We start from the raw sequence: 19,227 nt of genomic DNA on the forward strand, positions 1-19,227 counted from the left end.
AAAAAGACTTCGCACGATACGGCACTAATAAGGATAGATAGATAATCCCCACCATCTGGATGTGTGCCGTTCCTCCACAGCGGGGTCTTCAAGAAATCTTCTAGCACGTACAACCAATCTGTGGAATGAGCCTCCTTGTGCGGGGTACCGGCACGATACGACACGGGTACCTTCAAGAAAGCACGTAAGGTGTACGTGCTTCTTAAAGGCCGCCAACGATCCTGTAATTCCTCTGGTGTTGCAAAAGAATGGGTACCGCCGCCCACACTTCACTTGACATCTGGTGCTCCGTACGCTCATTTGTCCTCCTCTTCCAATAAAAAATGGTATATCTACCAATAAACTTTTAAATGCCTGCAGAGTCATTGTTCAAATTTTTTGTTCATTATAAAACAATGACAACTTAATACTTGTACAGAAAATGTTCACTTTGAATATGCATGCCAGAATTTTATATTCTAAATAAATTTCTTATAGAGATAATATTATGTTTAGCTAATGCGTAACTTAAGTCCAAGCAAGCGGTGGTCGGGCTCGACATCGCGACCGCTTCACCAGGACTCAACAGGATCCGTCGTTGTTGCTGATGAAGGTAAGGAGCTGTTGTCCCATTAAAATAAAGAGCAGATTTTGCTTTTGCTTCTACCTAGCCCCTAATGAAAAATAATACCGAAAGCAGTTTGACTCTCAGTTTTGTTAAGTATCCGCCATAATTTGGACGAAAATAAATAAATGCAATGAAATTCTATTTAATTAAAACGAAATCCGATGATTGTCCTGCGTCGGTTCTTCTCAGAGAGTATTTTGACGTTTAATAAATGATTTAAATTCCTTTGAGTAAAAATATTTGAAAGGAATGCCCTTTTTGGTCCTTCGATCCTTTGATCTATAATAAGTACTTTCCTCAAAAACGCATCGCCGTTCCAATTGTTCAAATAATTTTCGTTTATAAATTTATGAACTCTTCTTTATATTTTGCTAATTCAATTCAAATAATATTTTCGTTTTCATGAAGGAACTTGAAGTAATAATATTAAATAGCAAGAAAGTACAGGTAGATAAAATAAAAGTAATTTTTACGTAATAATCAATTTGGGTATAGGTTCACATTAACGTATATGCAAATGAGTCAACGTATTGAACAATATATCTATATTGTTTGCGTAGTTTTTTACTTTTGTTAATTACGTTTTACATTATGTTGCTTAATTATCGTTTACACTTACCCACTTATAAAATTTACATTATTAATTAAATTGAACTTTTATTAGTTTTTCATTTTATTTATATCTGTTTATATATTATGTATTGTGTTTCTATTGTTTATTTTGAAATTGTAACAATCACAAGCGCCTAAAATGAAGTCTTTTAGAGTCCGTCTTACAAACATTCACATATTTAACAGTAATGTCTGTAATCATTAGTAATAGATACCTGATAAATAAATAAATATTTCCTTACAGAATCAGCCCTAGAAGTGGAAGAGCCAACGTTAATGGACGATATTATTGCCGCTGTTATAGACTTCTTTCAAGTTCTTGTCAGGTAATTAAAAAATTGAGATAAGATTTTGAAATGTAATACAACAATAAGTTGGTTGTAAATTGTCTTAATATTATGTTCCTAAAGTTATTGGTAAATATATCGTTTAAACGCAATTAGATCTGACTCAAGGTGTGAAGGTTAGATTAGACTAAGGTAAATACTAACGGCCGCGTCCGTAATTAGCTATCTGTCTTCTGAAGCTGTCCCAGTGTTCCCGATAAGTTATTCTTATCGCCAGTTCACTTCAAATAACGGAGGGAAAGATTCATCATCTCAATATTTTCCTTCTTTCTCTCATCTCAAGGTTATTTATACAACAAGACTACAAAATATAATAGAACAACTTACTTTATATGTTTAAATATAAAAAAATATACAGATGTGATGACGTCTTTCTAATGGCGGTTCTTTATTGAAATTTAACATAGACGTTTCTGCCGCCATAGATTATAGCCATCATCAGATCATAGCCGCCAACATAGACGCCAAAATCTGGCACGAGACTGATTTGTCGTTGATCGTGCCAGATTTTGGCGAGACAACACGTCCTGAGGATGCCTCGTGTAGAGGCGAAACACGTGTCGAATTGTTTTTAAAAACAAATATTGGCGGAATTAATACTAAAGAAAACTTAAATCATTTGTATAATTATGGATTTCCGCAAAGTAACGCCTAATTTAATAAATTGACGTTTCACGTTAAATTTTCGGATACTTTTTGCATTGTTGAGGATAATTTTTGGAGTACCTATGTGAATTAAACAGCAAGACTACATTGCCATAAATACCACCTTCACATTGAACTATAAATAATTATTATTGAGAACTTTAATATGGTCTGACCTGCTTCGAGTAACAGGATGGTACGGCTGTGCCGCGTGTTTTCGCTCGACATGGCGGGGGTACTATCGTGCCCCCAGATATTGGTGCAAGAATAAATGACTTATAGAATTTCGTGTTATATTGCAGGTCCTCCTATATCGCGACTACAATAACTATGATGGCGTGGAGCATTATGTTCCACTCGTGGCTCGCGTTCGTGTTCCTGATGTGGGCCAACGTAGTGTGGCTCTGTCAGGACCAGCGCTCGTTCATGCTCAAATCTAGTCCCGTGCTGGTGATCTATGCTATGTTCTTGTTGGTTGCGCAGTACATATACAGCATGGACCTCACCGAGAGTGAGCTGCCGTCCAACATAACGGTAAGCGAAGCATTATTATCGATAACATTTATTACAGAATACATTTGTTCTGAAACACAACATCAGCGTAACATTGTGTTGGAATATTAATGCTTAGACTTCTATAACAGTATAAGCACAAGTGCAATTAAAATAATGTTTTTCTATACACTATATAATAAGAACATTTTTCATGGTCCTTCGAGCCGGATTCGAGATTTTTTATGCTGGGAAAGTAGTAGTAGTAAAGTAGTACTTGTAAACTTATATTATCTAAAGGGATATTTTAGGTGTCGCCTTGGTTACATTGGAAAACTTCGACTCATCATAAGTATAGATCTATTAGGCTAGGCATATTTAAAGATTAAATTATACATTTTGATATGGACTATTATTATTAACTGGCAAATTTTATCGACGATTATTTTATGATAATTTTATAGTTAACATTGTTCTAGGAAGTCAACCTTCATCAAATAGGGCTGGGTCGAGCGGACGGGGATCCGTTCGTAACTCTGCTGATAAAGTCGTTGTTCACCTGGATGTTCTGGGTGACGCTGCGGCAGTTCGTAGAGGAGATGCGGATACGCAGGCAGAGTAAGATGATTACCGACATAGCGGCGCCTCTGCAACTCACCGTCTCCGCAGCGCATAGCGGTAATTACTATCTGGCATTTTATAGGATTATATAAACCACTATTAAACGTCTTTCACATCGAATCTTAATTCTTGATTCAACAAAAAAATTGTTAGGTATGTGTTTATTACAAAATCTTCTTATATCTCCTTTTAGGAAATAAGATCAAAAGGGTTTTTTTTTTATAACAATTGACAAATTTTTAAACCACCAAGTAAGAATTCACAAACGAGCCAACATCTAATTAATTAACTTTTAAATGAAATACATCAATTTGTCGAGCTTTGATTTGTCGATGAGGTATCAAGTGTCGACGCTAGGGAGAAATCGCCTTTTATAGACGTCTTCACCCTGTGCAACTTTCAATCGAGTTACGTAACGAGCACAGAGAACCTTTCCGTTCGGGCGCCGATCGGCAAATGGGACGTCAACTGCCGCTTGACGGAATTTATAGCAACAGCTTAGACGTCACGAACTTATTCGCAAATAAAAAAATATAATTAATATGATGACTGATACTAGTATCAAGATAAAATAAAAAACTGCGCCATAATTTTATTTATTTTAGAATATTCATTAAATCTTCAAATGTAATGTAAGAATCTACAGTTTGCGTGAAAGGATTCTCATTTTTATGATTAAGTTAAATATATATATATACGTAATGGTATATTTTGTAATACAATCTTTCGTGATACAGGTCTCGCTATGGGTAATTTTAAATTAAGAATTTCTCACAGTTCTCCTCCACATTTTATCTCATAATATTTTATATTTTTTTTTTAAAACGCACCTTTTTAATTTTTCTTACAATATACATCTTACCACATTCATAGACTATTGGGATTCTAAAAAAGCATGATCATTCCGTCTTTTTATCTGTTAAGAGCCTCCAGTTCTCTTGAAGCATTTTAATTGAATAGTTAACTTATACGTCTGTATAAGCTATTCTCTTGCTATTAGACAACGCATGAAAACAGGCTGTGCAACAACTATACTGTGCATTTCCAGTTACGTCTTACATTCGCGATATGTATATCACTTTGTTTTGAACTACGTGCGTTGCTGAAATTAGAGGTTAACTGTTTCCCGCAATTTTTTCGACGTTTTCACAGCTGTCATAGTCTATCTAGACGTATAAATTAACTTAAAAGATTAATCGTCACAAACGACAAATTGTCACTAGATTTTCGCATGATTACGTTCATGCGAGAATAAGTGTCATAAATTGTCGTTTCTGATATAACTATTTATAAAATGGCAAGTTATTGGAGTAGGTACATTTGAAGCGAAAAAAACTACTAATTTATTTTTTGCCCAATTATGAATTCCGCACCTCAATTATTCTCAAATTGCGTCTTTGCATTCGAGCCCACGAAATTCCAAAAACGTCCCCTACGATACGATATAACACGAGCCACTGGCTTATTCATTTATAATAATATGTTTTCTACAAACATAAAATAGCACGAGGACAATTTTTTTTTAAGAATTTTTGTTTTATTACGCCAAAGAAGAATATAAAATAATAATAATAAATCTCCCACGTTGTTTTATATTATCAGCACTAGAAGGCCAACGCGAAGGCGAGAAACATTCGCGGTTGCTGCGAGCATTCGGCGAGTGGCTGCGAGCGCTGTGTGCTCACTACTGGATCTACGTCGTGGTCATCATGCTGTTCGTGATCGGCATCACCGGCGACCGCATGACCATATTCAGAATTATCTACATGTTCCTTTTCCTCGGATTTATCCTTATGTTCCAGGTATTATTTCGCAAAGTTTTACAATAATTTGTTATTTAATTTAAGTGGTATCTTTCACTTCTGGGATTAGTTATACAAATTAAATTTGTAACCAAAATTTATCAACAATGCTGGAATCGAACCCGCGGCATGTTTAGATTTATTTATGATTAAGTAAGACTATCGTATTAAATATATTATTGTCTTGTACCCATAGTACAAGCTATGCCTAGTTTTGGGCAATATAATTAATTGTGTAAGAGTGTCTCAATATTATTATTATTTGAAAGAGCGACATCTCAAGTCAATTTCCTTATATGCAATTATTCAGGTTGAACAGGTCAACTGTAAAGTAGATCCTGTAGATGGAGCCACAACCTGAGAGTTCAACAAGTGCCGTCATTGGAACGGTTGGCTCAGTTTGTTAGAGCGCTCGGACGGAAGTCGAGAGGCGCGGGTTCGAGCCCCGCATCGTTCATAAATTTTGGTTACAAATATAATTTGTAGAATTACAATAATTCGTTGATAATAGCTACCTTGTGCGATGTTTTAGGATGATATGACACGGGTACCTTGAAAAAGGCGCGTACACCTTTCTAAAGGGCTGGCAACGCTCCTCTGGTGTTGCAAGGCAACGTGGGCGGTGGTGATCAACTAATGTCCATAAAAAAAGAAGACTTAATTGTAATCAATCCAGATACCTTTCCGTGATAAACATTGTAGATGACAAGGACATTATATAACTATTTTTTTTTTTGCTTTTATAGAAAAGGAGGACAAACGAGCGTACGGGTCACCTGGTGTTAAGTGATCACCACCGCCCACATACTCTTGCAACACCAGAAGAATCACAAGAGCGTTGTCGGCCTTGTAGGAAGGTATACGCGCTTTTTTTGAAGGTACCCATGTCGTATCGTCCCGGAAACACCGCACAAGGAAGTTCATTCCACAGCTTCGTAGCACGTGGAAGAAAGCTCCTTGAAAATCGCACTGTGGAGGACCGCCACACATGATGGTGGGGATGATATCCTAATTTGTGGCGTGTCGTGCGAAGATGAAATTCGGCGGCATAGTAATAATATATATTGTAGTACTAAAAATAATTAATAATTATAAAGTTTATATGCTGATATTTGATACAATATCTTTTTCAGATTAGCTGGTACTGGTGGAGAAGATTGATGTACATGTTTTGGATAACAGTCATCATATATTCAATGATTAATCTTATACTCATTTACATATACCAGTTCGACAACTTTTCTAAGATTATTGAAAAATATCTTATGATCAACGAACAGTTGTAAGTATTCAGTATTATTATGTATTTCCATTTAGCTTTTTATAAACTATCATATCTGTAATGATTTATAACATATTTTTAATATCAATTAGTGCCTAAGCATAATATTATTATTATTATTCTTTAAATTAAAATATTGAATAAAAAATTGTTGAAATCGGGCCAGAATTCAGGCGAGTCAACGTCTCCTAAGGATGCCTCATGTAGAGGCGTAACACATGTGGGATTGATTAACGATAAATCTAAGCGGAATTTACACTCAAAAAATTCACAAAATTTGAATGGATTACCGCAAAATAACGCCTGATTCAGTAAATTTTCAAAAAAAGTGTGTTTTCAATTAATTGATAAATTATGTACTATTTTGTACTATTGACAACTAGTGCTAATTCCCGCGACGTCCGCGTCCTCCGCGTTGACACTAACTACCAAAATACTATCTAGCCTGATAATATGATGATGTTGATGCCATAACCTGATAGTTGAACAAAGCATACAAGACTTATCAACGATGCGTCACTCGAACGATTGGCTCAGTTTGAAAGATCCCTCGTACGGAACGCGAAAGGTCGCGGGTTCGAGTTCCGCATCGTTAAAAAAATTTTGATTTCAGTTTTATGTGTGAAATTATTCTCAGAAGTGAGGGTTACAACCTTAAAACATAACAAATTAATATGTAGCCTATGATATATTATGTTATCCCGAACTCCTCTTTATATTCATGAAAATTAAAATTAATGCATTCAGTAAGTTTTGCTTTTTGCCTCAGACATACCTACCCGCAAACGGATAGACAAAGAATCTATAAAGTACTTTTTCGGATTCGGTTTAGTTTGTAGAGTATATATTATTCTTTTATAAAATTATAATCTAATATATAAAATTGTGTGTGCGGGACCGAACACCTTCGAAACGGCTTTACCGATTCTCATGAAATTTTGAGTGTATATTGGGTAGGTCTGACAATCGGACAACATCTTTTCATCCCCCTTAATCTTAAGGGTGGTCCACACGATTTTTTTTTAATTTTTTTGACATTTTTTTTTAAATTTGTTTGATTATGAGTCAGCATTAAAAAATACATACAACTTCAAATTTTCACCCATCTACGATCAACAGTTACTTTTGTATCGCGATTTTAATATCGGCAATACAACGTTTACTGGGTCAGCTAGTATAAATATATAATAATTATACGGTTATAGGTTATAGATTTTACTTATGACTTAAGTACAGAGTGTATTTTTGTAATAATAATTTTAGTTAAATAAACTAAAATTATGTATGTAATTAATAGTTAATTACGAATATATATTTTATAGACAGCACGACCTCGGGCTGGAGCCGTACCACCCGGCGGACCTGTTCGTGAAGCTGCTCACTCCGACGCTCTTCCTCATCATCACAATCATGCAAGTCCACTACTTCCACAAGGACTTCATGGCCCTATCATATCTCGCTATGACAAGGTACCATATTATATAGACTTATTATACACACATCAAAAAAGTCTAAGCAACATGTACTAATTTAAATTTTAGGATGGTTTTTCACATTATAACGTTGTATTTTATTTTTAAAATAATATTTTTAGGATCCTATGATTTAAAAATAACAGCTGTTGTCCTTACAAGTTCTTTTAATAACAGAAATTAACAATATAGGAATATACTGCAGAAACTAAGGTACATAAGCAACCAAACATCTTTTTAAACAAAATGAAATTTCTAAAGAAAATTAATTTATTGTGAAAGAATAGGATAATTTAATACAAAGTCCATACTTTTTAGTTTTTTTTAGTTTTGAATAGGTCATCCTCCTCTGCTATTCAGAACTTGTCGGTAACTTAAAAATTAATGAGACTGTTTATGGTCATCATGCGGTATTCGCTCCCAATGGAATCGTAGCAAATCCTTCAGCTGTTGGGTTATTGCCACTCCGTCCAAGTCCTTCAAAACACGTCTCTGGAGCATGCGTGCTCGATGGGGTTGAGGTCTAGCGATTGTGCAGACCAGGGTAATACCCGGACGTTCTCCGTTGCCAAGTATTGACTGGTTCGCCGAGCTGTATGTAAACGCGCATTGTCATGCATTAACGTAAAATCGGAGCCAAAGGTTTGTGCAAATGGATGGACATAAGGTCTGAGAATATCCTCAACGTAATCTTCAGCGTTCATGTTTCCATTTACAAAAACGAGCTCAGTTCGCCTGTTCTTCATAATAACCGCCCATACAATAACTGTTGAGCCGCTGTATTTATGAACTTCCTGAATGCACCTGAGCCTTTCAGTATTTCCGGGCCGACCGCGACGGTACACTCGCACCCTTCTTGTACCAGGCCTAAACCCGAATCGCGACTCATCAGAAAACATAATTTTATCCCATTGTTCCTGGGTACATGTTCTGTGATCTCTACACCATTCATTTCGACGAGTGCGATTCCTGTGACGTATCGGTGGGCACCTAATTGAGCGTCGAGCTCGTAGGCCGTACTCATGCAGTCGATTTCGCACAGTTTGTCACAGTTTGTAAGTCCCTTACATCAACACCACTTGAATTTTATAGCCTCAAACTTATCTCTCGAGCGGTTAACATCGGCTGGCGTCTTGCAGTCAGTTGTATGTACCGGTCTTGCCGAGTGGTTGTACTCCTTTTACGGCCTGAATGCTGTTCAGCGGGTTCCCTTGTATTATTGTAGCGCTGCCAAAAACGAAAAATAACACTTCTTTGAATGCCAAAGTGCCGAGATACCTGAGATTGATTACTTCCCGCTTGCAACATCCCTACAGCTCTTTGCATTTCATTTGCCGTCAAATGACGTTGCTCCATGACATAAATAATATCTAACAATTCAGTTTTGTTGCTAACTTTATTTAAATGGTTGGTAAAATTATAAAATCAAGACTAAATGTAGCAATAAAAACGCACTTAAATTCAAACAAATTCCCTTTCAATTAATTTTATGAAAAAAAAAAAAAAACAAAACAATCGATTTTTTTTTTCAACCAGCCAGTATGTCATCAATAACAAAAAAGTTTTCGTACCTATGCACTTTGAGTGAATAAAGACTTTGAAATTAATTAATATAAATGATAAATTTGTAATATCATGGATGTTGCTTAGACTTTTTTGATGTGTGTATATATCTTATGCTACTTCGATAAATGTGTTCTTAATTTGACTGTTTTTCTAGCTACGGCGCCCTTGAGACCAAAACACAATAATGCTTACACATTACTGCTTCACGGTAGAAATAGGCGCCATAGCTAGTGAAATTACTGGGCAAATAATACTTAACATCTTATGTCACAAGGTGACGAGCGCAATTGTAGTGCCGCTCAGAATTTTTTAGGTTTTTAAAGAATCCTGAGCGGCACTGCATTGTAATGGGCTGGGCATATCAATAAACATTAGCTAAACATCTTGCTCGTCTCGTCCCTTATTGTCATAAAAAAAAATACTACGAGTACTAACAGATTCACCAATTAAGATCGACACGTACAATTGTCACTTGGTGTCACGTTGTCAGAATCAACTGATTAAACATTATTATTAGTTTCATACCATTCGGAATATACTCGATAATAAAACACAACCACTTGGAAAACATATTGTATTGGTCACAGAATCCTATTGCTTGAACCTGTAATTTCTTGCTCGATAGATGACATTTATAACAACGATGAAGATGAAACAAGATGTTTTAATAGATCTAACTTTCGATTTAAACAGTTTCTATTCTTTTGACCAGAATTTTCTAGCCTAAAGGTTAGGGGTTACCCCTTGGGATATTATTGGATATTTTTACTGTTTAATATAGCCTTCTATGGAAACGTGGTAAACAACATTCGTTAATAAATGTTCCGGACACCTGGATAATTTTCTATTTTGAATATTTCAGAGCCGACAGTACACCCAGAGACATGGGGTCCGCGCGGCCAAGCCAGGGCGGTGCCTCTACGATTAAAGACGATGTAAGTGATATATTTGTCATTTATTTGAACGAGCAAATAGAAACAATATTTTCTGTTGTCACATCTAGTAACTACACTGGCCTGCAAAAGTAAGTATCACACTTTTCAAATTAATTTTTTTTCTTAACTATAGAAGGTAGAGATTTAAGATTAAAAACGTTTTGTTGCAAATTTTATAGGCTTTAATTCTTAGAAACTAAAATTATTCGCTTTACCTTCTGGACCGTTCGTACCGTCACACCCACCATCCTTGCAGTGCGACGCATACTGATGCCAAGTTCCAGAAAAGTCATGATCCTAGCACATTCTTCAACTGAAAGAGGCATGATAAATAAATGTTATGTGCTTTTTAGCATAAATTTTTAAAACAAGACCCATCGATGTTGAAAAAAATTTAAAATAGAAAGAAAAATGTGAATGGTAAAATTGTAATTCGGAAACGTCCACTTTGAAAAAGGTTACCGACTATAAAGTTTTTATGTACAAAATTAAATTCTCTTTGGAGTCCTTTTTATTTCGAAAGTATATCTTGTGAACTTAAAACGTTATCCCAATTTTAAAAGTGTGATACTTACTTTTGAAGGCCAGTGCAGTTGTGTATGAAACTGTGGACTCTTGTGTAGTTTAACTGTTGACCTCGACCGTCTCGCGTCGGTATGATTTTTATACAATATTTATATTTAATAAAGAGGCGACAGTTCTTTTTTTTATGGAAAAGGAGGACAAACGAGCGTACGGGTCACCTGGTGTTAAAGTGATCACCGCCGCCCACATTCTCTTGCAACACCAGAGGAATCATAGGAGCGTTGCCGGCCTTTAAGGAAGGTGTACGCGCTTTTTTTGAAGGTACCCTTGTCGTATCGTCCCGGAAACACCGCACAAGAAATTTCATTCATTCCAAACATCCACGTAAACAAAATTTCAATTTACATCTATACTAATATTATAAAGCTGCAGTGTTTGTTTGTTTATTTGAACGCGCTAATCTCTGGTACTACTGGTCCGATTTGAATGAGTCTTTCAGTGTTGGGTAGTCCATTTATCGAGGAAGGCTATAGGCTATGTTTTTTTTCAAAATTAGGGATCCGTAATAAAATTGCTATTTTGTAACACATGGTGTAAAATCGAAAACCTATTTTTGCGTGCGCTGCAAAAACTATTGACAATAGAACAAAATGATATACAGGCTATTATATAGGCAATATTTTATTACTTATAAAACTATCGCGTGAATGATAGTTTATATGGCAAAACAACGTTTGCCGGGTCAGCTAGTATTGTTTTAAGCCTCCACGTAGGTACAATTGGTCGTGAAAGAAATAATTTCTGAGATGTTCAACGGCTGTTTTCAAAGTTTGATTCATTAAAAAATTATCTATTATTTTCAGTTGCCCCAGCTGCCTCTAGAGGAGGAACGTCCAGTCACGGACGAGCCTGCCAGTGCGACCGAGCCTGATAACTCTATGGGCACATCGACCAACCCTGCGCCGAAGTCTCTCAGGTCATTTACTATTTACTATCAATAAATATATATTTTTTCTTAAAATGTGACTTAAAATCAAAAAAATATACAAAAAAGCTTATGGGCCTTTAGGAGCAAGTCCGGCCTTATATAATATAGTATTGCTCCCATCTCTGGTCTCATGTATCCCATCATGAGCTGGAATCATTAGACCACGTGCAACGTAGAGCAGCTCGAATCGCCGAGGATTAAGTACTGATCGAACGTCTTGATCACTTGGTGTTGCGTAGAGACTTTGCTTTGTTGTGGGTCTTCTACCGCATTTATCACAGGTATGTGTTCCGAACTATAAAACGTTCTTCTACAATGCATATTGTTCTTCTATAGTGCGTTTTTTAAGGAACATTCTCCCACGTACAACAAACCTGTGGAATGTCCTTCCTTGCGCAGTAATAAGAAGTCAACGACACGAGCCGGATTAAAAGGCCGTTTGTGATGCCATGTGATTTATCAGATGTTGCTTTTGCAACTTCACTTTATGGGCTGTGCTTACTTACCACCATCATTTGTCTTATTCCATAAAAACTATAAACTAACTTGAATAGTTATTTAATTTTTATATTTTCAAATATTTTTTATATTTCTAAATATTTTATATTAAGATAAGTTTAATTAAAGACTAATTAGCTGGTATACGTTACCTAGTTAAATGAGGATAAAATGGTTTTGTGGACGAGTTATAAACTCTGCTTTTCATTTCGATTGCGAGGAAATAAAACAGTAGTTATAAAATGGAAATTTTTAACAATTTTAGCAAATTTGAAGAAATTAATAAACGCACGAAAAAAAAAGACCTGTTTCCCGCCGCTTTTTTGTATCTTACTACATTGTTATTAATTAGGCTTGGGCTCCAGAACTATACAGCCATACATATATATACAGGGTGTCCCAAAGTTATGTTATTTTTAAAAGTTAGTAATTCTGCATTCAAAGATTTTCTAGAAATTACTTGCCTCGTCTGGGAATCGAACCGACTTAAATGTAAATTATAAAACACCCCTCTCCTCTTATGATCGAATCGAATGAATATATATATTTAATGAATTAAATAACCTACCGTATTTTAATTTTAATTTTGATATCTTTTATGTCCTAAAAAACCCATGAGGCAAATAAATTAAAGTAAATATTATAAAATAACAAATTCTATCCCAGAACTTTTTATTGTGTTTGGCTGTATGGCTCATTTTCTTTGCCTTAATAAAGATACATTTATGAGTAGATACATTAATGCACTTGTGCACAAAAATCGATTTTGTGCTACCTATATCGAGCACAAAGAAGCAATTTCAGAGCATGAGAAGTGAAAATGTAATATTTTTATACTATAACTACAAATTTTATTAAAGTGTCACGACTTATTTAATATTTATAAAAGGAAATTATTATAAAGTTACATGAACGAAATTTAATGTGACAAGCAAAGTCAAGTGAAATAACATTATAAGAGCTTTAGTGATATCAATTTATTTATAAACAAAATTGCAATTATAAGGACGTGACAGAGTGAAGTCATGTGTCTGAGCAGCTCATAGACCAAGTATAGTAACTAGACTAATTGATAGCTTTTGTCTCACTCACACGAGAAAAAGAAAAACTTATGCGAGTCTTATGTAAAGAAATGAGAAATGAGTAGAGATTTTTTGTTTCGCCTTGCGTGCCGGTTTTTTCAAGGTCAGCACACCTGGTGTGCTAAACAAACTTGACAGCGCTGCACAGATATTTTGTTTACTTTTATTTGCGTCTATAAAAATAAGCTATTATTGTTGTGAAACGAGTGAAATATCCACTATTTATTCATCATCAGTGACAATTTTGATTCGAATCGAAGGAAATATGGTGCAATGTTGTGTTTTACGCTGTAAAAGTGATAGTGAAAGAACACTTGTGTTATATTATGTACCTATATATATATAGGATATTATCTGTTTCATGTTGGCCACGCCAAACCGATGTCTAGTTACTATACTTGGTCTATGGAGCAGCCCTTCCGAATTCTATTGTAACTGAACGATATTGTTGAACTGAACAGGAAACCATCACAAAGTCGTTCGTACGCGCCGACGATAACGGAACACGACTCGATCAAGTTCCTGCCGTGGCTCAAGTCCACGTTCACCAGCCTCAAGGTGGCGCTGCTGCAGTGGACCGACAAGGTGTTCCTGTTCCTCGACATTCACCTCATCAAGATCATATTCATATCGCTTATGCTGATGTGCGTCTTTAATGTAAGTAATAATTCCTACGTCTGTCTCCATCGTAGGACGAACTGTGGGGTTGTTTTCACTCACAAGAACTAAAAGCTATTTTTTTCCTTTTATGATAAAAACCTAAGTTTTATCATTTTAATTACAATCTAGCCTTAGGCATATAAGCAATTTAATTTTAACTTAATTAGACCAAGTAGTATAAAACTAAAAGTGTCTTTATTAAGAGGAAGACACTATGTTCTAGTGTTCTTTACTTTAAGTAAATGCTAGTTTCACACTAGCTTTTCACTATACTAACTCAAAATGTTTACAAGTAAAATTTGAAAACGATTTTTTATAAACGATGCGGGACTCGAACCCACGAATTCTAGCGTTCCGTGCGAGTGGTCTGCCAACTGAGCTAACCGTTCAAGTGACGTATCGTCATAAAATCTTATATGCTTTGTTCAACTCTCAGGTTGTGGCTTTCAACAAATCTAAACAATTTGTTATGTTTAAGTGATAACCCTCACTTCTAGCTTCTTTTGAGTCTTCTCACTAGCTTCTTGAGAAATGAGAGAGCTATTTACGTCACTAGGATTTGCTAGAATAACTAAGAAAAATAGTCTTCAGTTATTCATTGCGATTGACACATCACGATTGAGAAACAAAGATTACGTCATCAGAAGCAGTCGATGAGCCTCTCTTATTATTTTATACTAAGCGCGTAAATGAAAACGAATATGTTTATTGAACTCATAACATTGATTAGCAATGGCTTAAGTTCAGTCATACACTTAGGTGTTAGGCGTAGGTTTGCTCTTAAGCATTCTCAATAACAAAAGCAGTGAAATGTAAAAATAAACCTAATTACAATCATTCAAAGTGCTGTCTTATTTTATTTTATTCAGAAACAAACAGCCATTTATATCTATATAAGCTGAGAAACACTTTTAAACGTGATAACATTCTGCTCTCCACTTCAAGCCGGTTTTTGTGTCCTGACATATAATTAGAAACACTTCATATGCATTTTGGAAGTGTAAAATCAACGTACAATATTCGTGAAAAATATGTAAATCAAATAATTAATAATAATGCAAGAATATAGCCACTCAATTAAAATACTCTTAAAATATTTAAAAAATCAAATTATATGTAACCTTTAATCACAAAAAGATTTTAAACTTTTCTAGGTGTAATTTACGTTTCTGATCCCTTGGACGGCTAATTAGAAACAATTTAGAAAAATATCTATGGTTCGTTCCATTTTTGGAATTCTAAAAAAAAACTTCTTTATTAGCTTTTTCTACTGATTTGGCAGCAATTGAACATCAAATAGTTGTTGTATTCATTGTGTAAAATAAGTTTTGTTAAAAATGGGCAAAAATATAAGCTGTGAGGCTTCAAATAGACAAGTAATGGTTAATTTGCATTTTGTTAATTTGCAATTTGCAAAAGTGGACGTACAGGAGAATAGCTGACCATTTCAAATGTTCTGTAAAGAAAGTTTTAATGCTATTGACTATTATAGAAGACACGGAACTTTTGAAAACATTCTTAGAATGACTCGACTGAGAAAAACATCGACCAGGGAAGATATGCTAGTCGTACATATTGATAAACAAGACCCATTTAATGACTCTAACCAGATTAAAAATGAATTTGACGGTACGAGAATGGAAAAAAGTGTTATTCTCAGATGATACAAAATTAACATGGTAAATTCAAGCGCTGTGTTGACTTAGACGTCTCTAATAAACAATACTTTCTATTATAAATACACGGTGGCTTCAATATCAATGTATGGGGATGTCTTTTCGGATGTGGAGTTGCACCTTGGAAGATTGAAGGTACAATGGATCAAATTTAGTACCAAAACATATAAGAAGACATCATTATTCCCTACACTGACGTCCATATGCCTATAACCTGAATCTTTTATGGTTATGACCCTAAACACGAGGCCAACAATGTCAAACTTCTTATTAGGGAACAGCGTATTTCCGTCTTAGACTTGTTTCTAATTAGTTGTCCATTACTTTTTATACATTAAAAGACATTTAGTTATTTGTACGAAATTTTATGTTTAAACGGCAGTTATTGAACATAATATTTTATGCAATTCGATTTTTTCATCATCATTTCCAAATAAAAAATGTTGCTGCAAAGCATCTTGTATACTGTTTAAGATAGTGTTTCTAATTATATGTCCACCACTGTATTTATGTATCTTGTGGTTTGGTTTTAATATTTAATCAATGAATGCTAGGTCTCTGCTATGCACGTACCAATAATGCTGATACTCACGCCCGCGACCTTGCTGAGTGCTCGCAAGCAGAGGTTCTGCGTGCTGCTCATATCAGCGCTCATCAGCGTCTACTTCATGGCCAAGATGGTGTACCAGATCAAGTACATCCAACACTCCTACTTCGATGTCAACTGCACTGTGGTATGTACAATGCTCATTCATTTACGTAACACATTTATGGTCGTCAATTTATATATGTCGCAGGTTTTTTTTTAATTTTTTTTTATTGTTCAATATATACAAGAAAGAAACTACTATACAATTTAAGCAATCCTCATGAAACTTAAGTGTGAGGAATAGCGAGTTCACTTATTGTAAACTTAAAATATTTTAATATTAAATAATTATTATTCTAAAAATATCCAATTAAAGTCGAAAAAAAAAATACATATAATAATATGACTTAATTAAATAGCAAAGGAGACATAGTAAAATATAAACAAAGAAAAGAAAGTTGTAGACATTATCAAGAGTATATGGCCATGATCAGCGGCACTTATTCCTAAGAAATTTCTCTTACACCGCCCTAGAAACATTTTGTATTACTGGTATCTCTAATATTATATCATATATTATATCTAATGGTATATTGTTAAAGCCGTGACATTACAATTTACCGGTAGATTTTTTATTTATTTATTTATCATATTACATGTACCGATATAAAACTAGGTCAAATTAGCATCTAAAAAAACCACAAAGGTTAACAACTAATGCTAATAACACTTGATAATACGTCACAACTCAGAACTTATGCTATAAATTAAATGAACTCAGTGAAAATAATTTAAAAGACTTAAAAACGAATAAATATAACTTATAAATATGACTTAGCAGGTTCAAATTCTCTTAGCTGCTATAATTTATGTAATAGGTAATCCTTTATTCTATAATTAATGTTATTAGTATTTAAATTTTGCCGCTCAATGAAGGGCAGCTCATTTAGCAAGCGAGGTATTAGGTAATCGGCAGTTCGTTGGCCGTACACGTTGCAGGCCCGGAGAATCGACAACCGGTTCTGAGTTATGGCTCTTGTTTGTATAGGATGTTCTATCTTTTGCAATCTTATTTTTTATTAAAAAAGTATTGGCTCAATAGCATTTGCTTAACTTTATTATAAATGGGCAAGATATTGCAATGTTTAAATATTTCATTTTCGTTTTGTTTTAATTTTCGAAACATATTTGCAGATAATGTATTTTTAAAAATTTTTAATTGAAGATTGTATATTAGCTTCAGATATGAGGAATATGTACGGCCATAGCTTGTTAGGCCATATTGAATATAGGATTCCGCTAATGAATTATAAAGCATAATTTTTACTTTAAAGGGAATTCTATTTTTTAATATTTTTATATTTCCTAGGAACTGGCGTAACTTATTGCTAATTTGTTCGATGTGGTAGCTCCAGTTGAATTTTGAATCAATTATTAGGCCAAGGTATTTATGTGTATCCACTATATCAATTGCAGGACACCTACAGGTTCCTAGCCCATGCAGACAATTATGATTATGTGAAATTATAGATTTTGGTGTAGGGTGCTTGATGTAGGGTGATTTGATAATCATGAGCTTAGTTTTACTAATGTTTAGTACTAAACCAGCATCATGACACCATTTAGTTATCGTGTCCAAGTCAGACTGAAGATCTTCACATGGTCTATGGATATCTTTACTTGACACAATAAGGCAAGTGTCATCTGCAAATTGGTAACACGTGCTGTATTTTAGGCAGTTTCCCAAATCGTTCACATACGATAAAAAGTGTAGGGGACCCAGGACTGATCCTTGAGCCGTTCCCTCAGCCACCATTTTGGGGTCACTGTATGTATTTTGTACTTTAACAGTAAATGTACGATTTGTGAGAAAATTTTTGCACCACTTTAGTAACGGACCCCTGACTCCACAATCATCTAGATTTTGGATTAGTTGTTCATGCTGCAATGTTTTTCACAGCTGTGTCATTCTATCTAGACGAATAAATGATCTAAGTTCCCAACATACTTAACATGAGAGCGATGGGTGACGCATTTTGTCAACGTCAACATAATATCTAAAATCTTAAATTTCTCCATTCCAAGATGTTTACCAAGACAACCGATTAATAAAATATTTTCAAATAATTACTCTAGAACGAATGTGAAACAATACGGTCCTTATAATAGAATATCTACAACATTCAATGATATCAACGATCATGACGTTGACATTTTTCACGACACGTTTAAGTCATTTAGAAATAAAGTTTTAGAAAAAATAACGACCACGGTAGATAATAGTTTGTATTTGATTGTTAATGACTTATTAATTCTTACTTTTATTTTTTGTAATTTCACACTTACCTCTTTATAATTTCTAGAATTGAGATTTATTACTAAGTTACTTAATTTTTTCATAATTAAAATGTTGAATGTACCTAATTAGAATAACCAACCTAGAATTAGTATGTAAGTGCAAATCAATTGTTAATGTTATGTTGAGTTATTGTTGGTACATCTTAAATAAATAAAAATAAATAAACGTCCAGCGTTCGGCAAAATATGCGCCTATAATGATTATGAAAATGGCTTATTTCTTCAGAGGCCTCTAACTGCAGTCTGGATTTGTATATCTGTGTTAATTTATTAATTGTTTCCGCAATTTACTTATAGATAGGTGAAAACAACACTATGAACCTGACGACGTTCAACAACGCACAATGGGTCGGCTTCACGAAGGTGACGCCTGACAAGCCTCTGGTGACGATCCTCAAGGGATACATCGCGCTTATCGCTCTGATCACTTTCTACTCACTCGTCACTTATAGGCAGCAAATACACAGGTA

The 19,227-nt window shown here is 34.7% G+C and overlaps 1 protein-coding gene across 1 annotated transcript in view; it reads left to right on the forward strand.

Moving 5' to 3' along the window:
- The window catches only part of LOC126969172 (piezo-type mechanosensitive ion channel component), a gene marked incomplete at its 3' end in the record, with an annotated part of 77,488 nt that overhangs the window by 37,621 nt on the left and 20,640 nt on the right, over positions 1-19,227 (forward strand). Inside the window, exons 9-20 of the mRNA XM_050814491.1 lie at positions 496-592; positions 1,464-1,545; positions 2,514-2,745; positions 3,183-3,381; positions 4,927-5,126; positions 6,260-6,408; positions 7,731-7,877; positions 10,309-10,381; positions 11,770-11,882; positions 13,936-14,131; positions 16,365-16,544; positions 19,055-19,224. Coding sequence (XP_050670448.1) covers positions 496-592; positions 1,464-1,545; positions 2,514-2,745; positions 3,183-3,381; positions 4,927-5,126; positions 6,260-6,408; positions 7,731-7,877; positions 10,309-10,381; positions 11,770-11,882; positions 13,936-14,131; positions 16,365-16,544; positions 19,055-19,224 — 1,838 coding nt within the window. The remainder of the gene's footprint in view (positions 1-495; positions 593-1,463; positions 1,546-2,513; positions 2,746-3,182; positions 3,382-4,926; positions 5,127-6,259; positions 6,409-7,730; positions 7,878-10,308; positions 10,382-11,769; positions 11,883-13,935; positions 14,132-16,364; positions 16,545-19,054; positions 19,225-19,227) is intronic.

This window comes from Leptidea sinapis, chromosome 17, assembly GCF_905404315.1.
Source record: "Leptidea sinapis chromosome 17, ilLepSina1.1, whole genome shotgun sequence".
Lineage (NCBI taxonomy): Eukaryota > Metazoa > Arthropoda > Insecta > Lepidoptera > Pieridae > Leptidea > Leptidea sinapis.